This window comes from Ursus americanus, chromosome 6 (assembly GCF_024610735.1).
Source record: "Ursus americanus isolate L20-20 chromosome 6, mUrsAme1.1.p, whole genome shotgun sequence".
NCBI lineage: Eukaryota > Metazoa > Chordata > Mammalia > Carnivora > Ursidae > Ursus > Ursus americanus.
Genome location: NC_142132.1, coordinates 39232436 through 39260015, shown reverse-complemented (window position 1 = coordinate 39260015; position 27580 = coordinate 39232436). Strand labels below are relative to the sequence as shown.

Sequence of the window (27580 nt, the reverse complement as noted above, 5' to 3'; positions counted from 1 at the left end):
GCTAAGAGGACCGATTTAACAGAATACAGAGCCCAGATACGGTTCCATAATTATATGAAAGTTTGATATAATCATAGAGATAGCTTCACAAATCAGAGGGAAAGGATGGGCTATTTTTTTTAGCGGTGTTAGGAAAACTATCCATATGGAATTTACAAGAAAATTTATGAGACTGCAATCATGACCTCAGATTAGGAAAAGGACTCTTAAATAAGGAAACAAAACATGGAAAGGAGACTGAATTTGACTATACTTAAATTTAAAACTTCTGTATGATGACATCATATGCAAAGTAGATACATGGATGTTCTAATTCTCCACATTTTTATGTAAGATAGATCCCCAACCAAAACTAAAAATCTATAAAATACCTAGGAATAAGCCTAATATGAAATGTGGTGAGACCTCTATGAAAAAAGTTATTAAAATTTTATCCAAGAATATAAAATACTTTAATGAGACCTATCATGATCCTAATGGGAAAAACTGTATTAATTTGAAGAAGTCTATTACCTCGAATCAATGAATAAACGAATGCAATCCCAATCAAAAGAGCAACACAATCTTAGTGACATAATAAACGGATTCTAAGATTTACCTGGAACAGGAAATGCACAAGACAATGGGGGCAGAGGCCGGAAGGACTAGGAACTTGCCTGTCATAGCAAAACATAGCACAAAGTCAACAGTGAAGGGTGTGGTTGGTAGAATAGGCAGCTGGACCCACTGTCCAGGAAGAGACAACTTAGCATATGATAAACTCGGCATTTCAGATGGGTGGAGAGAAAAATGAACAGAGAAAAAATGAAAAGCTTCAGTAATAATTGCGGGCGACTGCCTTTTCATTTTTGTTCGGGGGGAGGGACTCTAAAAGATTTATCACCAATTGTTAAACTCGACAAATGTGATGTGAGCAGGCAACACTCAAGATCTACAAATGGCCAAAAAACATGGAAATGTTTGATTGTATAAATAATCAGGGTAACTGAAGTTCAAACAAGGTATTTTCAACCATAAGATTGGTTAAAAACAAAGCAAAAGCCAAAACCTCCCGAGATTGATTTTGATGAGTTTGTGGAGAATGGGTCCTCTTCTGCAGTGTAAATGGAAGAAAGCAGTTTCACTACATCCATTAAAATTGAAAATCTTTTTTTTTTCAATTATGTGGAATTTAAGAAACAAAACAGATGAATATAGGGGAAGGGAAGGAAAAATAAGACGAAAACAGAGAGGGAGGCAAACCGTAAGACACTCTTAACTCTAGGGAACAAACTAAGGGCTGCTGGAGAAGAGAGGCGTGGGGGGATGGGGTAACTGGATGATGGGCATTAAGGACACTTGAAGTAACAAGCAAAGCTGGGTGTTGGATGCATCTGATGAATCACTGAATTCTACCTCTGAAACTAATAATACAGTGTATGTTAATTAAGTTGAATTTAAATTAAAATTAAAAAAAAATTTTTTAACTCTAATCTAGCAGTTCCAGGAAGGTCGAGCTATAACTTCAGGGATGAAAAGATGTCTGGCATGTAACATTAAATGAAAAAAGCTAGCTGCAAAACAGTAAGGATGAGATAATCCCACCCACGTTAAATCACACCTATTAAACAAAGCTAGTTCTGTAATAAGGAGACTCCAAAAGACAGTGGTTTAAGCAAGTCAGGAATTTATTTTGCTCTTAAGTAACAGGTGGAAGGAAAGCAGTTCAAGGCTGGCAGGCCAGCTTCTCCAGCCTCAACATACAACTTCTGCAGCTCCCATGTCACCGCTTAAGGTCCCCCCCCCCCCCCGCCGGAATCTCAGGCAACAAGAGGAGTATACACCAATCCCTTATTTAAGGGCCCAGTCTGGAAGTTCCACTCGCATTAAACTGCTCAGTCATGAGGCCACAATTAACTATAAGGGAGGCGGGGAAGCCAAGTCTTCAGTGGAGAAGCCAGGCGTCTGGGGAAAACTCCAGAGACTCGTCAGTACAGGAAGAAGGGGGAAACACACATGAGAGTAGCAATCTCTGCCACATGTATTTGCAAATCCGTGGAAAACAGCCCGGAAGGGTGAATACACACTAACTATAGTCCTCATCTCTGGAATAGGAGCAAAAACAGTGAGGAGACAATAATTGCCTGAAATTTTTTAAACGGTCATAGTATATTCATGTATGAACTAAGGAAGTTTTAAAACTTCACAAAACTTTAAAATACTTTATTGTAGCTTGATACCAATATAACATATTAAATACGTTAAATCGGTCTACATTGTACAAAGCTTTTAAAGTTCCAAAAAGTAGATTCTATCTAAATGAATAAGTTACTCTCTATTGTTAAAAACATTACACTTAGAGTATCTTCCTCTAAGCCTCTCCACCTGGGAGGCATGATGACAATGTTTATAGATGTCCACACTGAGACATAGGCAGGACAGTGACCTGCCCAAGGTCCCAGCATGCCGGTGACAGAGCTGAGACAAAAACAAGAGTGAGGACCACCCTGCTTATACTGCAGCATAACCTTTGATGGCATTTTCTACGTGATGAGAAGGCTACAACTTCTCTCACTCTTGGGGTACGTGGGTGGCTCAGTTGGTTATGCACCAGCCTTTGGCTCAGGTCATGGTCCCAGGACCCTGGGATCGAGCCCTGCATGGGGCTCCTTGCTCAGTGGGGAGTCTGCTTCTCCCTCTCCCCTGCTCATGCTCTCTCTCTCAAATAAATAAATAAAATCTTTAAAAAAAAACAAACAAAACTTCTCTCAGTAGAGTTCAGATTTCAGAAAGAAAGAGATAATGAACTGCATTCAATCTGAGAATAAGGGGGAAGCAATTTTCTTACAGGCTAATGATTACAAAAATAAAAATAAAAGCAGAACTTCCCAGAAACAAAACAGTCATGAGTTTTGACTCCCTTCTGAGCCAAATCCTCAAGTTTAGGATTTATTGAGCTGTTTAAAAATCCCTTCTATGACTTTTAGATAATGATAGCAGACTGAAGAAAATAAGAAAATCTTCTTCCTCTAATATATAAATCACTCTAAAAACAGAATAAAATGAATAAGCCAGAATTCAAAAAAAAAAAGGAGCAGAAAATCCTGGTGGGAATCATGACTCTATGACATTTCCTGCCTACGGGGAGGGATTCTTTGGCCCGAGCTGTTTAACAAAATCTCCGAACGGAGGGGTAAAACACAAATCCTCCAACCAGAGCTGCATGGTGCCCAGCAGAGGCTCTTCCCAACCCCCAAACCCAAATCCCTTCTCTCTGGGTCACAGGGAAGAACATACAGATATGGGCAGAGCTGCTCACTTGAAACATAAGCGAGATGTAAAGAAACGGCATGGGAAGAAGACAAGCATGATACAGAAGCAGAGAGGAAAAGCAGCATGCCACAGAGAGCAAACAAGAAACAACCTGCACTACGACAGCTCTAGAAGAAATGTAAGCAATGTAATGAATTTAAGAAAACAAGACTTCAGAGCTGAGATGATAAAACAACAAAGAGAGGGAAACGAGAAAATCAAAGCTAAGAAAATAAACTGAGGATCAAAACACCACCATCCCAGAACTATAAATACATCAACAACAGCCAGAAAACAGCTGAACACCGAGTATCGAGAACAGGACAGTCACAGGGAATGCAAAGGACAAAGAGAGGTGAAAACAACTGGACAGAAGATAATACATAAGGAGAACAATGATGCCCAATACAGAGTAATCTGCATCCTTAGAAAAGCAAATAATAAATAAAAGTAAAAAATGCTCAAAGTCATCTCCCAGCATGTAAGCAGAGAGAGCGGGCCGCAATGGTGGTCACGACGCGGTAATCGTGGCGTATCGATAGGCTGTGGTCTGGGGCGATGTGTGTGTGCATATGTGTGTTCATTGTTTTATTTGTACTCACTTTTGGTTCTAAGATTTGCATGTTTTTTTAAGATAATATATTTTATTTTCCTAAAACCAACAGTCCCCATAGGGGGGAAAAGATGCCCTTTGCTTAAAGTTAAGCCAATATAAGCTGAGAACACTACAACCTTCTGCAAGTACAGGTCTCATCATTCATTACCAAGCTATTTCATGCTTTACTAACGAAAACACCTGCTGATTTACAGTACCTTAAAAGGAAGACTGTTTAAAGGCAATTAATATATTCAAAAGACAGTAAGTCTCCTTTTTTATGGGTGTCATATGATGAATTTAAACGTTTAAGAGCTATGCACCAAAAATAAATATGTTATCAGATATTGGTGAACTAATTTATTGAACAGGTCTGACTGAATATAAGACATGTTTTTAGCACCAATAAAAACAGTTCTTGAGATTTCTAGTCTACAAACACCTAACTGAGCAGTAATGTGCTCCCTGACGGCATCTTTTGGGGAAAGGAACAAATGTGATCCAAGGAGTAACTGTCAGGTCCCTGATTTTGTAACATCATTCATAGTGCCAAAATAAAAAAATCAACCCAAGTATTTTTAAAACTTTTAAGTTTTACAGATGAATTTCTTCTTCCTTGAAGTTTTAAATGATGAGGTAGATATCATTCAAAGTAAACATCAAATGCAGCCAACTTCTGTTGAGGAACATGATTATTAATCATAGGATTAATAATCAGAAATTTCCATCAGGAAATTGAAAGTTTAAAAAGTAATGTTGATCAGCAGTATTCTGGCTTAAGTTTCCAAATTCCTTCACCACTAGAAGTTCTATGAAAAGTGCAAAGATTTCGCAACAGTTCTCGAAAGACACAAGACTGGGAGGCTGATAACTTGGATTCGAACTCCTGCAGTATCTCGCCAGTGCTGGCCTGGCCGTCCACACGGGCCTGAAAAGCCACGAAGTTTCTCATTTCCACCAGCAGGTCATCGTGTTCCGTGGTGGAGGACAGCGGAGCAGATGCCTCTTGGTGCGCAATTTCACTTTCCAGCCGCTCTGGCAGAATCAGGTGGTTCCTAGCTCTCATTTTAGCCAACAGTGAAGATGAAGAGAGGGCCCCCGGTGAAGACTCTGCATCTTCCACTTTTCCACTGAAGTGCTCAGAAGCATTATCCTTTCCATCCTTTCTTGTGACACTGTCCTGAAGAAAGAAGACCCCTGCAGTGAAACACCAGCTTCTAGTTCATGCTCCCACTATATCCCCAAAGGCCCTGAGGAGCCATAAACGAACACCTGAGACCAAGGCAGTGAGGCTGACAGGGAAGAACGAGATAGTGTCGAACAAAAAGGGACAGGGGGCAAGTCAAGCACTGAAATCCACCCACCATTAAAGAACATTTCTGAAAAAACCCATATCCCCCAAACTACACTCTTCACTTCATCACCATTCTGTGTGGTGAGAGAAGGGAGGGGAGGGTGGGGGCAACGAGCCTCCTCTTGGCAGGAAAGCCGGTTCCAGGAGGCGTGGGCTCTGCAGGTTTCTCGCTGTTCTTCCCCCCAAATCCACCCTGATCTAGGCACCGTGGGAAAAGGAACGATCGCAGAGCTGCACTTCCTTCTCTTCACATTTAAATCTTTGGACTCTTTTCCACTTTACGTCTCGTGTGAGTTGCCCTAAAACAGCAACACAAATGTAACACTTTTTCACATTCCTACTGCTAAAAGAGCATAACATGGGAAGTCAGGAAAAGTTCTCTATTCCAAATGTGTTCATATTAATCTAAAATAGGAGTCTGAACTTGGGAGTCTTCAACTTTTATCAGCAACCTAACCTTTGACCAGTAAAGACCAAAGAGAGAGCACTGAATGATAGAGTTTGGTCTAGTCTTTACTCAGTGAAGCACTCAAGGCATCCGGGGGGTTACAGGACAGGAAGAGGTGGGCACGAGGCTCCAGCAGCTAGTAAATTACACACAACAGTCGAGGCAGTTTTCTCAACCTTCATTTTAGAGGGCAGTGCTCTCTGGAGCTGGTACGTCACGTCTGGATGGGGCAGGTTGCAAGGGCAGCAACTCACACATCACCTATCCCCTGTGTTAACTTTCTGAGGGCAAACAGAGATTCTGCCATAGATTTGAGTTTAAAAGACTTTGTCTTTTACAAAGTTGCCTGGTCCTTTTAGCTTCAAATGAAGGTGCTTCATGAAGCAGAGTCCACGACACAAACACTAAGTGTCACGACGCCGGTGTTTCTCCTCACGTCTGAATCAGATTAAGTTTTCATTGCAATTCAATCACTAAGTCTCAGACATGAAAAGCAGCCAGGCTATCATATTACCTGGCATTTCTCCTTTGAAGATGCTGAAGACGGATGCTGCACAGAGAAGTTGGAATTCCTTTTCTGACCAAATCTACTCCTAAACAAGGAAAAGAATCACAGTCGATAAAATGTTTCCTTTGCAACTTAGAGATGAAAATGCCCTTTCAACAACTTCATCTTTTCCAGGAAAAGTTTTCTTCTGCAAGGTTATTCCTCATAGCAATGAGCTCATCCCCTTTGATTTTTCGCTTTACTCGCCTAGGAAATAACTGCTGCATCTCAAGTAAGAACCACTCGATATCTTGTTCAACATACGATGGAAACTTTCCTCAAATTCTTGTTCTAAACGGGTATACCAAATAGCACGGTAGTTACTGACGGCTGAACACCAGCCGATCATGTCATTAAAGTGTAATCGCTATTCTGTATCTCTTATTTTTAACGTCCTCTCTTAACAGATCATGTTAACAAAACAGATCATGTCTCCTTCCCCTGACGGCTCAGCTTTGGAGAGCAGGGGACTATGCAGGGAAGAACATAAGATTATATGTCTTTCCCCAAATCCTGCAAATCTGGCTGACCCAATCCCTGCCTGAGAGATTTTCTACCACGCCTGCCCTGGCTTTATTCCCAGCCTAGACGGTCTGGCCGCCTCACACACATGGTGGAGCAGTCATCTCTTACTTTACTCCTGCTGGTGCACCAGAAATCCCCCGGTGGCCTGTCCAGGTGGGAACACCAGACGCTGCTCCCAGACACCGCTGACGAGAGAGCCTCAGCGCTTTCAGGGCATCCTGGGCGACCCGGTTGGCCTCTGCCTCTACCAGCACATAATCTGGATTGGCTCCATCCATGATGGCATCGTGTTTCATGACACTGTGCACACCGACTAGCAAGAGCAAAGGAAACAGTGACATATTATTCCAGTTTGTACACAATCACATTTTTTCTTCTCTATAGTCTAGTATGTTGTGGGTAGAGAAAAAATAATGAACGCTTTCAGCTATTTGCCAAGGTGACTATCATGACCCAAGAACTTGACAAATGCCGTTGCCACTCACCTTCATCACTACTCTAGAAGGTAGGGACCATTAACTATCCCTGTTTTATAATAATTGAAGCATAATGCCTTTGTCACCACAACTCCAACATCCCTGCTATCTGGAAAATTTTAACACCGTCTATTAATCAATTCTTTATTGAAGGGAAAAATATAAAAATATAAACCAGAATTACAGAATTTTTAAAAAGTAATGATCATGAAAATGCTACTTATCAGAATTTAATGCAGTTATTGGTGGAAAATTCACAGCCTTAAATATTTATATATCAATAGAAATGAAAGAATAAAAACAAACGAATTAAATTTCCAAGTCAAAGAGTCTTATAAAAATTAAGTCTGCCTGGGTGGCACAGCGGTTAAAGCGTCTGCCTTCGGCTCAGGGTGTGATCCCGGCGTTCCGGGATCGAGTCCCACATCGGGCTCCTCCGCTGGGAGCCTGCTTCTTCCTCTCCCACTCCCCTGCTGTGTTCCCTCTCTCGCTGGCTGTCTGTCACATAAATAAATATTTTTTTTTAAAAATTAAGCCAAAAAAAACCTCACCAAAACAAAACAACAAAAACAAAAGCACAAGGAAGAAAGTAATAAAGATAAAAGAAAAAAAAAGAGGTAGAGAACAACCATAGATCTAATTAATAAATTAAAATGCTGGTTTTTTTTTTTTTTTTTAAATCACAAAACAGACAAACCACTAGCTTAACCTGACCAAAAAAGGGGTAGAGGAAATATACAAAACTAGAAATGACAAGGGAGAAATTATCTTGAAACAGAAACAAATTTTTACAAAATTATTACAAGAATATTTTCAATGCTTCTGTGCAAATAAAACTTGAAAACTAGACAAAAGAGATCATTTCCTAGGAAAATGACCAGGAACTGTAGAAAAAAATAGGAAGTTACCAATAAACTACCTTACAAAAAAGTATCAGGCCCAGATGTTTCTTTCTGAAATGCCGTACAGAAACCTGGCATTCCCGCACCGAGAACCACGGCGATCTCTGGTAACTCGGGGCCATCACACTGTGAACACAGTGACCACCAAGGCCTGAACAAGACAGCACCCCCGGATGACGAAGCCGTGCAGTACTGTCTGTGCTCCCTGGTTCTGAGCAACTGTTGAGTCTGTTTTCCTAAGTTTTCTCCCTTGATGTGAGCCATCAGCCCTCCTACTTCCGGAGTGCATGCCCTGGCCTGCCCCTGCCTGCGCCCCCATGGCTGTTACTTTAATCTCCTGTGGTTGGAAATCAGGTAAATACAGTACGTACAGACACTTCCGATCACCGTTCAGGTAGTACAAACCTACTGAAGCACTGCACCCCTCCTGCGCATGCTTGCAAGTCAAGTACTAGTGCTTCCCAGAGTTTCAAATTCCTCTAGGTCTTCAGAAGAGAGAGGTGAATGCGATTTTCAAAATGTCCATATATTTCAAATCTGAATTTTAGAAGTAAAGACACTTCCAGTTGAGAGCCCACTCTGCCCTGTGAGTCAAGGCTGCCACTATTCCTCTTCTGTTCCTAGCACACCTGTGCCAAATTCAGCAAAAAGATTACCTGACTTTTTGAAAAGCTTTTCCAAGACATAATCATCATTGCTCTGCTCGACAGCCTCGTTCTCATTTTCACTGTCCTGCTTCTGGTACCGCCTTTTCTTCACGAGGTGTGGAATTCGAATGCCTTCAAACTTGGCATCTCTGCGATGTTTGGAGCTCTTCGGCTTCTTCGTCGGCCTCCCATGCTGCTCTAGGGGCTCTTCTTCTGGCGCCCTATGTTTCGTTTTTGACTTGCGCTTAGAAAAATTACTTTCCGTTTGCTTATTCTCCCAAAGAGGCTCTGTTTGAGCCTGGCAGCTTTCTCTTCTGTCGCAAAGACCTTGCTTTTCATTGACGCTTTCCTCACTAGACAGCCCATCCATTCTGCTGATTCTCAGAGAATCTGAACAATCCCCACATCTACTAATCACAGACGACTCTTCTAGTCCAGACACCGTGCTCGCCTCTTCTCCCGGTCCGTCACTGCCAGGTAGATTCCTAGGTGTTTGGGGGGCATCTTTCAAAGGATCGCCTGGATCAGAAGTCACTGCATTTACTTCAGCTCCTGTAGCTGCAGACTTCTCTTCAGATGATGTGGCCTCGTTTGTGGCTGCATTAGAATCAGGGAACTTTTTGCATATTGGAACATTATGGTCTGTTCCACAGGCTGGCGGAAGTTTTCTTTTTAAATGGAGTTTGGGAGCCTGAACTTCTGAGCCAGTTCCTGCAAAGGGGAAAAACAAGCTCAAGTTAAATGACATAATTCTTCTGTACTTTATTATTTTAAGTGAAATTATTTTATGTTAATACCTGCAAAAATAGCACTTGTTTCAGTGCTCTGGGATGCGTCAGGACTGGTCAGAGTGAACAGCTCATAAAGATCGTTGGACTTGAAAAATCGCCTTTGCTTCGGATCTTTTAGCACTCTGTTTGTCAGAAACTGCTTGAAAATTTGTCTAAAAAGATAAAAATTAAACTGGTATAAAACAATGTTTAGCTGTACCTCAAAATCCTAGTTATAAAACAATATGAGAGATACGATAACCGTAGCTCAAATGTCTACATCATACCCCAAGCTTTTTGCCTTGGAAAATTACAATTCAGAAAGTACATAAAATATCAGGTGGTCTCCCATGCTTGACAGAATTTAAATTACAAAGAGTATCTTATTATTTATACCCAGTGAGCTTTTTTCAATCTCCAAGGTTCATCACTTCAGGGATCACCTTTCTACATACAATCACGTGACTCACAGTCTCTCTGAGCTGGAAGGAGTCAGCTTCCGGGACTTCTGGACCAAGGGCCCCCTGCCCTGCCCTCCTCAGGACGCTTCTGTGATGGGATTCAGGAAACTCTCTTACATGGCCTTTGCGAAGTTTTCCCTGGGAGCCATCTCCTCCACCTTCCACCTGCTGCTTCACACCCTATGCCAAAGCTCCACACCATCGTCACTCCTGCCCAGGCGCCCCCACCGCCCCGAGGCTAAAGCATGTCTAAGAGGAAGCTCTCCTTCGCAGGACACAGCTCGTCTCCTGCCCTCTCAGAATACGGCCTTGAAGAACACGTATCTATCTGGGAGTGGCCCAGTGCACGGAAAGCAGGGAGCCTCCCTTTAAAAGCTGGGGTGCAGTTCAAGAGTCTTTGGCAGAGGAGGGGGAGAAGGTGGCAGTATCTCCACTCCACTGTTAAAGGGACCCTAACTCCTACTCGTTGTACACAGATGGAAAAAGAAACAGGTGTCCTGGTCAACTTCTCCGTCAGGGGCCTTTAAGCCAAAGACCACCAGGCTACCCACACTGATCACAGCTGCATGGTGTGTGAAAATTCTAGTATGTATTTCAACATTGTCACTTCTTAAAATTTTTCTGAAAAAAAAAGTGGTACACTATAGTAGATACATACACTCCTCTTAAATAACAATTAAGATAAAGTTTATACATAAGCAGTCCTTGATGTTGAATAAGGTGGAAAATTGATCAAGTTCAGACATTTTTAAAAAAATTCCAATAAGCCATCTAAGCTTACTTTAATAAGAAAGAAAAGAATACAAAAATGGAACAACAACCCTCCCCCCACACACACATCCTTTAAGTTACAGGAACTATTGCTCTAAGATAAAAACACTTCTTTAAACCAATACATTTAAGAAATTCCCAGCTCAACCCCGGCGGCGCACTTCTCTATCGCTACACCCTGCACACGCTGCTGCCGGGACAGCAGTCTCTGGTCGCAGAGGCCGCCATCGGTACTGACCGGTGGTAAATCTTTTCTTCAATGGTGCCCGCAGTCAGCAGCCGGTACACCGTCACTTGCTTCTTCTGGCCTATCCTCCATGCGCGCTCCCGGGCCTACGGCAGAGGGATCATTTCAACAAGCGCCCTTCCCGATGACAAGCGCTCACTAAAAGAAACAGAGAGAGCCGCTGCTTCCTCCCCCTGCCAAAGCCAAAATTCTGGCTAATGACACTAAATACACCTCAGGCCCATTAAGGAAGATAAACAGGCAGGTGACAAAGATAGACTGAGCCACCTCTATCTGAAAAACGTGTGTTTGTAACTGCACTCTCTCTCTCTGTCCCCCAGATGTAGCAATGAATGCTACAGATAAAACTGCTGACGACTCTTCCTGTCTGTGAGGCTAGACAGTGTCTTCCTCCAAGCCGAGAACGAGGCAACAACCAAGATGGGAGCTCCATGAGGAAGCTGACAGGGGCAGCAAAGACCCCTCCCAAGGGCCAGCCATTCAACTGTATGTCACTTGCACACTCCTTTACCTGCGTGTCTGTGCTTGGGTTCCAGTCAGGATCATAGATGATGACTCTGTTTGCCCCCGTCAGGTTGACTCCTATGCCACCCACCCGAGTGGTCAGAAGAAACACAAATACGGATGTGTCCTAGAGTAAGACGCACAACATTTAGTCTGTACATTTAAGACTAGCTACAGCTCTTCACCTCTCTCTTAACACATTCTACACATGGAAACTTCTTCCCAATACCAAGGATGGGTGACGTCCTAGAGACCGCTGATCAGTCAAGATGCCATCTCACAGCTCCTGTTTTTAATACCAATTATACAGGCAATCTCTCAGAGTTGGCTTTTCAAGAAGGAACACACATTCTTCATTTACACATATGCACACACATGTACAGAATACAGGAATGCCCAGAGTTAGAAGCGGAAAGTCTCCCTCTACCCACTGCCCATCCCCCATGTAAGCAGGGCTCAGGCGGTGAGGCTGTTCTTCCTTCCTTCCTCTGCACAGAGCAGCACTACTTGGCTTTACTGTTAAATTCACTCATTACCTCGTTGTATCTTGTAATCAGCGGCTGTCTTGAAGCTATTGCAGTGGTACCATCCATCTTGAGGTAAGAATACTTTTGAGCTCTAAGGAATACTTCAAGTATGTCCAACATCTGTTTGGGAGGGGGGTAGGGGATAAGAGTTTAAAAATCAAATACACACCTCCAGTGAGGTCCACATTTGTCTAAACAATCACACCTTCCCCAACAGGCTTAAATTAAAAGGGGCTTCTTGCTTTGAGGCAGATAAATATAACTACTACGAGAGTATTTTCGGTATTTTCCTACTGTTAATTCTTACAGGGCATCTGAGTTCAGACCCAAACTTGCTCACACCCTAGAATCACATGATAAACCTTTTTAAAAACCCAACTTCTGGGCACCAACTCTAGAGAAAGATCCAAGACCCCAAAGAGATTTATAGGCTGCCACCTCAGTATCAGCAGGTGAACTGGCTTTTAGAATCATTATTTTAAGATTATACCCCATTTTCTTAATAACTGGTTGTAAGTTTTAACCAAATTGTTTCTTATATGAGGTCCGTAAACTCACTTGTCTTGACTGAGAAAACAGCAATACTCGTTGACCCTGCTTGTGCCATATTTTCAACAGGGACTCAACTACTATCATTTTCCCAGAACGTTTCCAGTATCCAAACTGATCTTCTTCTAGTTCACCGTCTGGAATATCTTTAGGATTCTTCGGGCCTCCAGAAAAGAGATCAGGGTGGTTGCAGATTTTTCTTAGGGCTACAAGTCCAGAGAAAATCTATGGTATAAGAGAATTATGTGCATTTGGATTACACCATGTAAAATAACATTCACTTGGGAAGGAAGGGAAGGATGCTGTTCGATATGTAACACAGATTAAAAAGTAATTCTTGGGGCACCTGGGTGGTTCAGTCGGTTGAGCATCCACTCCTGATTTAGGCTCACGTCATGATCTCAGGGTCATGGGAACAAGCCCCACAATGGGCTCTGCACTCAGCACGGAGTCTGCTTGTTCCTCTCCTTCTGCTCCCCCCCCACCTGCCCGCTCTCTCTCTCTCTAAAATAAATTAATATTTTTAAAAATCTTAAAAAAAAAAAAGTAATTCTTCACCAGCTTCTTAGCTTCCTCCCTATTCACAGCATACGAGGAGCTAGAAGAAATCAACCTTCATTCATCATCTTTTCTTGGTAAGTTCTCTAAAAACAAAAACATTCTACTGGACCGAACATCCACTGGTCATAGTTGATTGATGATTTATTTTCTCTCACTAGAAAAAAAGGTGTGTAATTCACAGCATATTAAAAAATGACTCCTCTTTTTTGTGGGAAAAAAATGCCATTCCCACCTGAATTTGGAGAAATCAGGCAGATGACTTAGCAAACGCATTCCACACTACACCAAGTACCCTTGTTAAAGGTTCTGTAGTTTAATATATGAGTCAGAGGCTGAAGCTCCATCTGCTTGTACACTAGGATATCAGACAACACATCTGCACGGGAAATACACAAACGGGAGAGGTATGGGGGTGGTTCACGCAGCAGAAGGGCATAGGAGACAGGAGTGCCTATCCTCCAGGCCCCAACAGGAGGGCATCCTTCACAGCTTTCCCAGTGTGACTCAAATCAAGCTCATGAGTACAAAAGCTCAAGGAGACAAAGATAAACCATAAGTTAAGCCAATAATCAAAGAGTACGGTAGTTCTAACTAGCAAACAACAGTTAAACAAATAATAAAAAATCCGAACAAATCAGGAATATTTCAGAACTCCCCCAAAGAGTCATCTGTAACTCCTCTGTCTGCTTCTAGATCTGTGCTTCCAACACAGTGGCCACAGGCCACAGAAGGCTGATCTAAACTGAAATGCTCTGCAAATGTAAAATATCCAATTTTGGAGACATAGTTTAAAAAAAAAAAAAGGTAAAATATCTCACGAATAATTTAAAATTTTTGATTACATATTAAAATGACATTTTAGGTCAGGTTAAATAAAATTCATTACCAAAATTGACTTCACCTGCTTTTCTCTTTACCTTTTTTAATGTGACTGTTAGGACAATTTAAAAGCATACACGCGGCTTACATTCTGTATCTACAGGTCAGTGCTAATCTAGACCACCTCAGGCTTCATAACTTGGAGCACATGAAGATAAGGGCAGATTTAGGAGAGATGAACAAATGTGAATGATTTAAGAACCTCTCACAGAGGCCAATGATAGATGAAGTAAGAGAAACGGTGAGCCGCGGCCAAAGAACTGAAATGACTTCCTCTGGAAGAAAAAGCCTGCAGACAGGATGGGACACAGGCAGCCATGCCACCCGCACTCATCTCTTTATCAGCCTCTGTGTCTAAGCAGGGAAGTGTGCTTCGGAGAGGAAGGTACTTGTTACTCAGTCATACCTCCCATGAGGACAGACCCAAGAATAAGGAAGTTTTATGTGTCTACTAAATAAAACACAATTTACACTTTAGGACCCTGAAGCACAAAGAAATTGAATAGTTCATGTAGAGCTTCAAAGTATATGCTGATTAAAAACCCACTACACGTGCTTACTGAACAGACCTTCACCAACATCTATTGCTGAGTATTGCCAATAACTGAAATGTTATTACTTACACAAACATTTATAATAATAATTCTTCCTTCATGCCCCTGCTAACCCCAGCAGTCTGGGACCACTTCCCTGCGTTCTGACTAGGACCAGACATCCCTGCAGGACTCACTGCTACAGACCCTGTGCCTAGCACTACTCTTCTGCTAGACCACATGATGTGGGGTTCAGGGGTAACCATGCTGCAATACAGACAAAAGGAAGCATGCTCAAATGTAACTGCATGCTCTCTTACTTCTGGAAGGGCTCTGAATTAAGTGACGGTGCACACCCAAGTTTTTCCAAGAGGTAACCGTGAAACCTGACTAGTACCAGCTTCCTTTCCACCCCCTCTTCCCTGCTCTACAATTCACTTCTGACCTGCATATCTCCATTGAGAATTCTGTAAACTTCTTTGGAATCGATAAAATTTTGGTAGACTCCATGTTGCTCCTCTGTAAGACGGCAAAATAAGACCTATGGAGGAGAAAAAAGTAAAATACAATAAAATAATTAAAATATCAACAAAGTTTTCTAATCAAAAAAGCACAACGTATACAATTTTAACAATGTACCTCTCATTTTAAAAAGCCAAAATGGTGCCCCATCTCAGAGCTAAACAAAGACACAGTCACCCCTTCTCATCAGCCCCTCCACTTCTGTCATCCATCCACCTCCTGGTTCCCACCCACTAACCCAACAGTCCCTGAAGGTCGGCTTCCTTCCCACAAGAAAGCTCAGGACCAGGTGCGCAAGCCCTCCTCCATCCTAGCCTCCAAGTGCTCAGACTGTCTCACTGTGCCCCTCACCCACACTTCACTTCAGCACTCCTGACCAGGGACCCTACCCTCCCTTGACTTGCCCCTTTTCCTGGAGGTCAAAGCACAGGCCCACAAGTTTACCAGACCTGTCCATCCTCCCAGCCCAACTGTGCCTGTTACTCCATGCCAGAACGTTCCTTGACTGTCTGCCTCTCAATCCTCCTCTCCTTCTTCATGTCCACTCTATTCCTTGGCTAGTCATCCACCCAAGACATCTTCCTGCAGCTACACCTTTGCCACCCACTACTCTGCCTTGTAAACTTCCAAATGAAGACTGACTCAAACCACCTGCCTTCTCTACTCCTTTATGTTAAGTGCTGAGCACTGCTGGAGAACCTCACCCATCTGGGCAGTGTCTTGCTCCTGGTCTCCAAGGGAATTCTCTAGGCATTCTTCCTATACTCCTCATTCTCCCCAAACCACCCACCGACTTACTCACCTTTGATTCAATATCTACTTAAAAAAAATCAAATGGGACACCTAGTGGCTCAGAAGGTTAAATGCCTGCCTTCAGCTCAGGTCATGATCCCAGGGTCCTGGGAGCGAGCCCTGTATCAGGCTCCCCGATCAGTGGGGAGTCTGCTTCTCCCTCTCCCTCTGCCCCTACCCCTGCCCCCCACCCCACCGCTGTGCACTCGCTCTCACACTGTCTCAAATAAATAAAAATCTAAAAAAAAAAAAAAAAACCAAAAAAAAACGGACAAAACACCAAAAACAGAAACCGAAGCTATCAGTCATGATTCCCTAATTTTCACCCCCTATAATTTATCTACTTTATCCACCTCTCTTTGTTTTATTTTCGGGGGAACAGCTAGCTCCCTGTTTGGGAACTGGGGCAACACTCTGACCTTCCTACCAGATCTAAAAACCGTCTCCTTTTCCTCTGGACAGTGCTCCACCACCTTAGACTCTCCAAAAACTTAAGGGGAAAACTCCTTATAAGGATTATGTATCACTATCCCCACATCCTCACCTTTCAGCCTCTTCCTATCCCAGCATAAGCCTGGAGGGCAAGTCCACTGAGAAAGTGCTGTGGGACGAGCTCACTAATGACTTCCTAGCAGCCAACCACACCAAGTCCCTAGGCCTCATGATTCCTCCTGCCTTTCTGCCTAGGCCTCCTGTCCTCCCAGCTAGCCCTTCCTGATACCATCTCCACAACACTGCAGCTTCTCTCTTTTCGTTCTATGTATGCACCCCAGGCAACCTCATCCCTGCTCATAACTTTCACACCTTCCCTGCTCAGAGGTCACAACTACATCCCCGCCTAGAACTCTCCTCAGAACCCGAGACCCAATTATAACTGCCTTTTGGGGAGGCAGATGTGCCATGGGCACTCCAAACGACCTGAATAAACTCACAACTATCTCCATGCTCTGTCCTTTTGAAAGGTCTGGCAGTAGGTCCATCCCAGCATCTATACAGAACCTGGGAAGCACCTGCCAGCCTCACACCCTCTGTGGCTCAGGTCCAGCCTGCCCTCTGTGGACTCTGGAAGGACCGTCTAACTCGTGCCTTTGCCTCCATTTTCCTTCCCCTCCAATGCTTTCATATGTGCCCGAGTGATCTTTTGAAAATATGAACCTGAGTATTTCTAATTCCTGATTTCTTAAATTTGTATTTCAGTATTTTAAATACAATGGCAACAGAGAAAATCCTTTCCTCTGTTAAGTACAAGTTTAACTGAACTAATTATTCACCAGATGCTTAGTGTCTGCAAATCACTGTTTTAGGCGTTACATGGCATTTTAAAGTGGGTAAGACAAAGTCCCAATCTCAAGGAGTTCTAATCAAAAGCCTAGTGGGATCTTAAAACTTCCGTGTGTGGGTCTGCCGGGGGGTGGGTGGGTAGGTGGGTACCGTGGGGTGGAAAAACCTTCAGGGAGAGGGAACATCACATGCAAATGGAAAGACAAGTGGCACATGTTTGGAAAACAGCAACTGTTTCCAAGCCATTTGCCTGGGCTGCTACATGGATTATAAAGAAGAGACAGTCTGGGATTCCACAGTGAAAATAAATTGGTACAAATAAGCTAAATCAGGATTCTTGATGGGAAGAGGGACATGAAGGTATGTCAGCAAGAAGATGAACCTTGGAAAAACTAAGCCAGCAACGCTGTGCAATACTGATTGGAATGGAGAGTGCCAATGGCTGGGAGACCAGTTAGACATTGGCTGCACTAATTTACGAGGATGTGGAGCAAAGAAGCGAGACCATGAAAAAGGACAAATAAAATAGCACAGCAACTGATGGATTTGGAATTAGACACAGTGCAGAGCACTGTGGCCTGAGACACCGGTGGGAAAGGGAGACCTGTAAGGGGAATGCTAATATCAAGGGCTGACTTTGGAAATGAGTTTGGGGAAGGGAAGAGGCAGGGATGAAAGCAGCCTTGGTGACAGATCTCCAAGATGCTTTATAGTTTCAACACTGAGAATCTACAATGTATTTACTGTTAGGTGTTGAAAAGAACGTGCAGTCATCTGTTGAGATAACAAAACACTAGTATGGGCTTTAAAAGGATGCCCCTTTAACAACCTAAGTCACATGACGTCACTCCTTGGGGCTCAGTCTCTCCTTGTGAACTGCCTCCTCACTCACAGTAAAATCTGAAGTCTTCACCGTGACCACCAGGCCCTGGTGACCTGGCTGGCTAACTGACTTCTCCGGAGCTCCAAGCGCTCTCATCCTTCTTCCTGCCCGCAGGCCACACTGCCGCCTTGCTGGTCCTTGGAGGTACCAACACCCTTCCATTTCCATCAACCTGGAACACTCTTCTTCCAAAAACCCGATGATTTACCTTCTCTAGGCCTCTGTTCAAATGTCTGTTTATCAGAGAGGAGACCTCTCACCATCCCTCCTAAGAAGCCCACTTCCCCATATCCAGGCCCTACACGCCCCATCCCCCTGACCCTGCTCAGGGTTTCCTCCACATCACTGCTGCCTGCTGGGTGACGTACGTGTCTATGAGTGTCTTCCTTCCTCAAGAATGAAGGTGAGCTCCAGGAGAGCAAGCAGTTGCTCTGTTCATTGCTATCGCCCAGGAACATGCCTGGAGCCTCTGATTTGTGGCATGAATGAGCTGGGGGCTTGAGAAAAATGAGAGGTTTAAAAGTGCAGTTGCAGGAATCTGTGTGTTAAAATGAGAGAGATCAAAGCCTGTGGACTGAGGAAGAGTCCGGCTGAGGGCAGATGCCACGGCAGGCTCATCTGTCACATACAGGTGTATACAGAAACTGGCTGCCCTGCAGCACAGTGACCAGGCCTAGCCTCACCAATTCTGCATGTGAAAAGCAGAATAAACAGACAAGTATACCCACGCATTAGGAATGGGTTGGTAACTCCTGGATTTACAGACCTGTTCATTTTTGTCTGGCAAAGAAAGGCTCATTTTGACATCTGACTTCATTCTTCGCAGCAGGTATGGATTTATGGTATCTCGTAAGACACATGCACATTTATAAGCAGTTTTTACCTTTAATAAGACAAAAGGGAAAACAATTACTTATATTTAACAAATGCATTTGTTTTTACCTCTCAATCGATTCCAATGTTAAAAAAATTTTTTTCTAACAACCCCTGGTTATACAAAATTGGCTGGAAATGGTTGGAAAATGGTTTGGAAAAATTAGGATTAAGTTCCATATACTCCAGAAGTGGTACCTTTCAGAAGATATCATCAGTTAAAAAACTTATTAACCAAAATATACAACAAAAGAACTGGTAGTTTTGTGCCCTACTCTTCCTCCATACTTTGCTTTAATTATTATTATTATATTGTTAGACTCTAAAGTAGAGATTTCTTCGGTTCTCGACTATCCTCTACGGAAAAAACGGCTTTCAAATGAATCTGTTTATAATCTTGTATTCTCCAAAAGCTACGAAGGAACTGCTGCTCTGCAAGACTGAAGATCAAAAGCTAACTCTGGGGGAAAGCTGCAGCCATGGGAGCAACCACATAATAAGCAGAGATTACTGCCCACTGGGGACTTCGGAGAGTAAGTTCAAGAAAAGCCCTATGATCCCAGAAATGAAAGGTCACTCTAGCCTGAGACGGAGCATATGGTTCTGTAATGGAGCATAGCCACATGAGATGCGTATTAACTGTATGTAGAAAAACAAAGACCCACCGCTCAGGAAACACTCCCTCTGCAATTCACTTAAAGGCAAACAAAGAATTCAATAAATTATTGATACTTATTTTAAAAAAATCTAAATAGGTTTAACAACCTAGTAAATTACTATTTAATGAAACAAGAAAAATTCCAACCAAAGTCTAAGTTTAACAAAATTAGCTGCAAAATGAATAATAAAAAGAGCTTGACCATAACACATACAGAAAAATACATGTTAAAACATTAACATGGGGTTCCTGGGTGCCTCAGTCAGTTCAGTGTCTGCCTTTGGCTCAGGTCATGATCTCAGGATCCTGGGCCCAAGCCCCGCACTGGGTTCCCTGCTCAGTGGGGAGCCCACTTCTCCCTCTACCCCTTTGTCCCTCCCTGCCCCACTCATGCTTTCCCTCTTTCTCCCACTCAAATAAACAGAATCTTTAAAAAAAAAAATAGTGAAAAACATTTTAAAAGACCCTAAGAACACCTCACTCAAGTATGTATACACGTATGTGCGTGTATGTGTGTTCACCGTGTGTATATGTGAGTACATATACAGAAAAAACAGGATTTACTTGGAATAGCAGACAATAACAAACAAGTTCAATTAATCAACAACTTTTAGGGGCGCCTGGGTGGCTCAGTCATTAAGCGTCTGCCTTCGGCTCAGGGCGTGATCCCGGTGTTCTGGGATCGTGTCCGCATCAGGCTCCTCTGCTATGAGCCTGCTTCTTCCTCTCCCACTCCCCCTGCTTGTGTTCCCTCTCTCGCTGGCTGTCTCTCTGTCAAATAAAGAAATAAAATCTTTAAAAAAAAATCAACAACTTTTAGTTACAGCTAACTTCATAAATGTATCGTTCAGACACTGATTAAAAATTACCCCTTAAGATGATGAGCATGTACATATTATGGTCTGTAATACAGAAATGATAAATTTCAAAATTTAACATGACATTACAGTCCCACCACGGAAGCAAGTACACTGTTTCAATTCTTTCTAAAAATATATATAGTACGTTAAGGAAACTATCTCCACATCCCCACCTCTACTCACATTTCTCTCCTCCAGAAGCACGACTGAGCTGGATGATGATGCGGGAAAACCAGGGCTAGGTTGGTGAATGGTCTGGCCGCTCATTCCCGCTCTCTCTCCTGCCTGTCCACCCCTTTGGAGAGTTCTCCTTCCACCACCCCTCCCTGTTCCTGGCCCACTATGGTGAACTCACAGGGGTTAGAGCTCACAGTGCCTGGGAATAGGTCTGTTTTTCACACCCAACTCTCCTCAGAGGAAGAACTAAAACTCTGGAATGTGGTGGGAATGGGCGAGCAAGGAAGACTAAGAAACCCAATTTTAGCCTTGATGTCCAGCCATGTTCTCAGTCCAACTTTCCTAGGCAATCCTGTGCTTCAGGCAATAAAGCCGATTTTATATTTACCTCCCACCTGCCTCCCTGTCTCTCTGAGTACACACACGGTAAGGCTCCAACTGTATTTCTTAACTATCACTCCCAGCTTCCCAGTGCCATGGAAAATGGAGACCTAGCTGAGCAAGCCCATGTTTCCTTTCTATTCCTCACAAGGTAGAGTGATAATTACTCCCCAGTTCTGCTTATTCCAAAGCTGAGGGGACCCTAGGCCAGTCACCAAACCACTGAGTCTCAATAACCTTAAGCAAGAATTGAGGAGGTTCTTTTTAGGTTTTTTTTTTTCTTTTCAGTTCTAAAATCTAAGCTTAACATGCAAAGCCAAGAAGGAAGCCATATTCTTGGTAGTTAATGTTCTTCCCCCTTGCTTTCCTCAGCCTAGCACAGTCATCTGTCCCCCAGGAAGCCTTTCTTAACTCCCACAAGCTGTGATATTGGATATCTCCCCTGATCATGGTCCTCCTTACCCTGTACTAGGACCATCCCACTGGACTGAGAACACTATTCAAGGGAAGGTTCTGGTTGCCAGCCACCTCTCATCATTTTAGTCCCAGCCTCACACAATAAATATCTGCTGACAGATGATCTTCTTGGGATTCAGCAACTCACAGCAACCATGGACTTAAACAAAAAAGCAAATGTAAAACAACAGCTCTGGGGCACCTGGGTGGCTCAGCCAGTTAAGCACCTGCCTTCGGCTCAGGTCATGATCTCAGGGTCCTGAGATCGAGCCCCACGTTGGGCTCCCTGCTCAGGGGGGAGTCTGCTCAGTGGGAGTCTGCTTCTCCCCCTGCTCATGCTCTCTCTCTCTCTCAAATAAACAAATAAAATCTTAAAAAAACAAAACAAAACAAACAACAACAAAAGACAGCTCTGCTCCCAAGGACCTTATAACCTACAAAGGGAAAACAGGTAAGTACACAGACTTCTAACACAAGGATGTCAAGGAAGAAAGAGACCATGTTTACAGGGTTTCCACATCTCTCCCTACAAGTGTTTATTAATTCCAAAGGAAGTGATTAATTTGAAAAGTTTAGAAATCTGGTAAATACCATCTTACCCAAGTAATCAGACACCACCAATTGTCACACCCACGAAGGATAGACCGACAGCATATGCCTCCAGAGCACTGAGGAAGACAAGTCACAGAGAACGGAAGACAAACCCAAAGTGAGGTGCATTCTAAAAAATACGAGGCCTATAGTCTGGAAAGATATCAAAGTCATGAAAGGCAAAACAAAACTAGAGGAATTGTTGCAGATTAAAGGAGGACTAAAGAGACAGGGAAACTACTAGAACAACTGGCAAGACGTGAATGACTACAGACCAGACCTCAGGATTGTATCGGTGTTAAATTCCCTCCTGATTTGGATTTCTTACTGTGGTTACGTAGTGGAATGTCCTTGTTCTCAGGAAATACACACTGAAGGATTTGGAGGAAAGGGACATAATGCCTACAACCTGCTCTCAGATGATTCAGGAAAAACAAACAGTATAAATTTGTGTGCATGTGTACAGAGAAGTGTAGGTAAGGAGGAGGGAGGGACGGAAGGAAAGATAAGGCAACTGTGCCAAATGTTAGCAAATGCTAACAACTGGTGAATCTAGTGAAAGAGTACAGGAGTTCTTTTTATAATTCTTGCAATCTTCTGTTAAGTTTGAAATCATTTCAAAATAAAATTTCTGAAAGAATGGTATAAATGAAGGACAGCAGGGATTCCGTGGAGGAAGAGGGGCTCTTATAAAAGTTAGTTATAAGTCATTCCATCTCAAAATATAAAAGGTATTAAAATGATTTTTGACAATCCCCTAATTTTAAAGGTCTAAAATTCTTTCTCTAAGTATTTTTAAACATGAAAATGTCTCTTCTGGTGGATGGCTTTATTTTTGGCTCAGTCATGGCCTGGCAGGTGCAGGCCATGCCTGAAGGCTGTCCCCCTCACCACGGCTGAGGTCTACTTCCACATGCCACAAACTGCCCTCAGGGCAACCTCCTAATGTTCCTGTAACAAACCCCCCACTTCTGCCAGTCACCCAGGTCTAAAACCTCAGACGTCAGCTGTAGCAAGCTCACCACCTCTACCCCATTTCCTTTATCTTAGCAGCCCCCACATCTTATTTGTTCTACGGAAAAAGATGTCACTTGGAACTTTTGCTCTCCACCTTCTTTCTCAGAACGACCACCCAAGTCTGGGTCCAGGTCATCACCCTTACCCCTAACAATTCCTGGGGGTCCCTCAAAGCCAGCCTTCATCCCATCACCACTTGCAGCCTGAGTGACCCTCCAAGAGCAGCCCTTTTTCAGCCTCCTGCTCAGACACCTTCGGTGGCTCTTCGCTGCCTGAGAGCCTCTGCCTCCCTTTCAAGGCCCCATTTCTGGCATCCACACCTTCCCTGCTACCCCACAAGCATCTCCAGTGCAATCAGCCATGTCTCTCACTGTGGCCTGTGGCCACACAGCACAGCTGTGTTCACACCGCTGCCCTAATCTAGAATGCCCCACTCTTCTTGGTCTGTTTACCCAGGATCAGGTTAAGGGACATTTTAAAAGTGTTGCATTAAGTCCTCTCTGAACAACTCAATCCTCCCAGGCTTCCCTTTTTCTAAGCTTTTACTCTGTCTTATAAGATACACTAAATTATATAGTGTCCAGAACTGATTTCATTCTTGCTTCATAATTTCTGACCAGTTTTGAATACGTTATATGATTTTTTTAAAACTCATCTGGAAAAATACGAGCTGTCAAGCAAAAATAGTTTCGTGATTTTTGGCAGATACCAGCTCATAAGCTTGGCCATTTCTCTTATATTATGAATGACTTGACTACAAAGTATAGTTATTAGGTAGGAACAGTTTAAATATCAAAATGCCTAGAAGTGTTACCTGCCTAATGCGTTACCTGCACTGGGGAGGCATTTGAATACCCCCCCATGGTGATGGGGACCGAGAACTGCTCCATGAATACGGGCAATGTGCCCAACTTCCCTGGGAAGATGAAGTCAAAGAGCGACCACAGCTCCCGGAGGTTATTTTGCATCGGCGAGCCAGACAAGATGATGCGATGAGGGGTGCGGAACTATTTGGGGAAAGAAAACACTTTTTTTATTAAATTCACTTTTTAAGAGATGAACACCATCCCTACCCCAAAATATTCCCACACAATCCTGGTTATTTAACACTTTTACATATCGTTTCAATCATCTCCAAAATGTAGACATTTTAATGAAATATAGAAAAAATAAACAGGGAAGAATTCTTCTTATTGCTCAAGCTGAATACCAGGGATGAGAGTTGGATTTGGTTACATTCTAACAACTGACCCCTATAAGAGACAGTAATGTGAACAATGAGAACTTTTAAAACCATGATTATGGGTGAGAATAAAGAATTTTCTGCGTTAAGGCAAAATGTGTATTTCAAATTCCTCATGCAGAGGCACAAGAGTCAGTAAGTGTGTTACTAAAAGCAGAGTTTATTCTCAATTAAATACTATTTTCCACCTGGAAATCTCCCTTGCTATAAAAGGTCATACCTGTTTGCAAGCAAGGGTGACAGCAGCGTTCGGATTTCGAATTTTGTGTCCCTCATCCAAGATCACGTAGTGCCAGTCGTGCCTGCTAATGTCATCTTGCATCAGCCGAATGTAGGAGTAAGAAGTGATCAAAATGCCATGACAATGAGCAATATCTCGAATTAGTTTCTCCTAAAAGGATGATAAAATGGTAAAGCTAGTTTTAAATAAGCTCATTTAAATAAACTAAATGAGCATGATCCTTTAAATGGCAACCTTTCCACGATGTAATCTAACGCACTTTAAAAATATGTATACAATCGTAATATATACGATTACAATTACACATTATCAGGACTGGCAGTCTATGCTTCATTAATCTGTAGCGGGTTAACACTGACTACTAGATCTAGTAAGGAAGAGGGCCCTCAAGAGAAGACTAGAAAAAGTTATAATACGTAAACACTTATCCAATATTTATTTTTCTAAAATATCCTTTGTGTCAATTCTTGTTAAACTTAAAACAACAAGATAGATGGGAAGTGAGGTATTATTTTAAAACAAGAAAAAGAAAATGAGAGAAAAGCCAAGGAGACAAGAGAGACAAATCCAGGCGCTCTACTGATGCAGAACATGAATTGCAGGACGAAAGAATAAAAAAGGATATTAAAGCAATGATTTTTTTTAAAAGATATAAAAAAAATTCTGAGGAGAAACAGGAGTCTATAGAGCAAATGGAATGGAGTGTCAGGCAGAAACGCTGAAAGAGACCTATACCTAGGCATATACCTACTAGAATTCCAAAAGTAAAGAGAAACCGCTGTAGCGTCTAGTCAGAACAAAACAGAAGAAAAGATTCCTTTCAGAGGAAAAAGACTCCACCTGAGCTGGGCATCTCTTCTGTTACACTAAACTGTCAGAAAGCAAGGAGACAATCTTTCCAAAATTCCAGGGGAAATGCTCTGACCCTGGAATTCTGCACTGATCCAAACTAGCAGTCATGCTTGACAGAAAAAATAAATTCCACCTCCAGACAGGCAAAACCAGAAAATAAACCAGTGAGAGAAAGGCCAGGTATAGTACACTCTATCTCCAGCCAAGGCAGAGGTATGGTCACTGAAAGAACACAGTCCCTTTCCAAGGGCAGAAGAAAGTGTGCCTAAAACACACAGCACTCTGCAGAAGGCAGACAGCGGAGCTCCCTGACCCAGAATGCTCATCACAGACAGAGCACTCCCAGCAACTCCCTGAAAAAGGACGAAGGTCCTATTACGAACCCCTGGGTTTACAGAGGAGGAAACTGTAATAATATACCAGGTCACATAGCTGGTAAGTAGTGGAGTCATGATTTGAACGTAGACGGGCAGCCAACTCCAAAGCTAGTATTAACTAAATACTAGGCAAAGCTGCCTCATACTTAACTGTAAAAGAAAAAAATATTTAAGGAAAAATTACATGTAGTATGTATACCAGTTCTTTAAAAAATTACAGGTATCCTCTGCTTTTCCAAAGTTCAGTTAGCTTCTTCACTTTCACAAAATCCCTACATCAGTACCTGTTTTTGCCAACCAAAAGAAAGCCAAAGAGGATTTTCACTTTTATGGAAAAAGGGTGAAAAGCAAAAACAGCGTTCAGTCTTTGTCTCGCAGGGAGCCATTATAGAGGCAGCGCACATGGCAAGCACAAGAGTGGCGCCACCAAGCTCCTTCCCCGGGAACTACACTCGGCATCTGGGCAGCAAGCGCGGTAGCTTTGAACTGATCTATAAGCATCTATGCATTATCTCAATTTATTTTGTGCATGTTAGCAAGATGTATCCTAAGGTATCAGAAAAGCCTAAGAGAGGTTATTGTTTGGGTCTGGTAACGCTCAAGAACTTCTCCATATAAAGTGATGGTAAGTGCTTCTTCACTTCAAGCCATTTCAGTGTATGAAAGGTTCTATAGGAATGCTCTACCTTCTGGATAGCAGGGAAATCTGTATTAGAACAGTAAGTAAATATTAAAACATTGTTTTAAATATTAATGAAACTGTCACGAATAAACCTAAAATATAAAAAGGGATATATTTTTAAGTGTCACTATAATTCTTGTTTAGTTTAACCAAACCTAGACTAAGAACAGGAAAAATAAAAGGGGCAGAGGTGACAGACACTGTCTGCTTCTTAATTGTGAAAAAAAACAGGCTGGATTACATTCGTAAAAAACAAGCCCATCTACTGATCCATAGCTGTTACTTCCACATAAATACAAGAAAAGAAATAGACTATAGAATTATCAAACAACTCTAGGGGGAAAAAGTAATAGAAAATAGGGAAAAAAAATCAGGAAAATAGAAAACAGAAAATACGATCGCTGGTTTCAGACTAAATGTACCAGGAGTCATGACAGTGGGTTATTAGCAGCAAGACCTTTCCAGTGTGTACACACGGCCAAACCCTTAGACCCACACGAGACTGGCACTGAAAGCTGAAAATAAGGGAATTACCCAAGAAATGCAAACAGAAACAGGGCAGGACTAGAAATACAAATAGCAGACAAAAAAAACTAACAGGAAACAAAGAGGGATATTTGATATTTTAAAGGAGACAGTGCGCACAGGAGGAGCCACGCACCTTCACCTACCAGCAAGACCCGCAGCAAACCGGGGCGCAAAGCCCCAGAGCTGCACTGACGAAGCAGGACAGCCACAGCCTGCAGGGGACCCGACAGACCCGAAGAGAGAAAGTAAGATTAAAGAAAACAAGAGGTCAAATATTAAAGCACAAATGATCTGAGCACCAGCATCCGTGAGCTCCTTCTAATAGCTATCAGCAGAGTTTCTGACCACACAAAGAATACTCATTCTTTACACGCCACTGAGGCTAAAGCCAAGCTGAGCAGTCAGCCAACACAATCTGCTAAAAAGGGAAAATGAGAGAATAAGATAAAAACAAAACTTAGTGGACCATAAAAAAACAAAACTGGAAGAACTGAAAAAGCATAAAACAAAACAGCTCACTGAAAAAAACAGACAAAGCTCTGTCAGGTCAGCCCATGGAGCAGAGTCAGATGCACAGCG

At 42.7% G+C, this 27580-nt stretch overlaps 1 protein-coding gene across 6 annotated transcripts in view; it reads right to left on the bottom strand.

Moving 5' to 3' along the window:
• Nucleotides 1-1644: 1644 nt before the first annotated feature.
• Nucleotides 1645-27580, bottom strand: part of ERCC6 (ERCC excision repair 6, chromatin remodeling factor) — a 72355-nt gene continuing 46419 nt past the window's right edge. For 4 of the 6 annotated variants that reach the window (XM_087862938.1, XM_087862939.1, XM_087862940.1 and 1 more), the window contains 14 exons: nucleotides 24542-24712; nucleotides 23909-24085; nucleotides 18832-18948; nucleotides 18434-18562; nucleotides 15033-15128; nucleotides 12624-12839; nucleotides 12075-12185; nucleotides 11546-11665; nucleotides 11026-11120; nucleotides 9583-9728; nucleotides 8795-9496; nucleotides 6869-7073; nucleotides 6203-6281; nucleotides 1645-5066 (listed from right to left, as the gene is read on the bottom strand). In XM_087862938.1, coding sequence (XP_087719064.1) covers nucleotides 4647-5066; nucleotides 6203-6281; nucleotides 6869-7073; nucleotides 8795-9496; nucleotides 9583-9728; nucleotides 11026-11120; nucleotides 11546-11665; nucleotides 12075-12185; nucleotides 12624-12839; nucleotides 15033-15128; nucleotides 18434-18562; nucleotides 18832-18948; nucleotides 23909-24085; nucleotides 24542-24712 — 2784 coding nt within the window. In that variant the 3' untranslated portion in view covers nucleotides 1645-4646. Of the gene's footprint in view, nucleotides 5067-6202; nucleotides 6282-6868; nucleotides 7074-8543; nucleotides 9497-9582; nucleotides 9729-11025; nucleotides 11121-11545; nucleotides 11666-12074; nucleotides 12186-12623; nucleotides 12840-15032; nucleotides 15129-18433; nucleotides 18563-18831; nucleotides 18949-23908; nucleotides 24086-24541; nucleotides 24713-27580 lie in introns of those variants that run through there. The other 2 variants (XM_045809895.2, XR_015724779.1) reach the window with 2 other exon arrangements.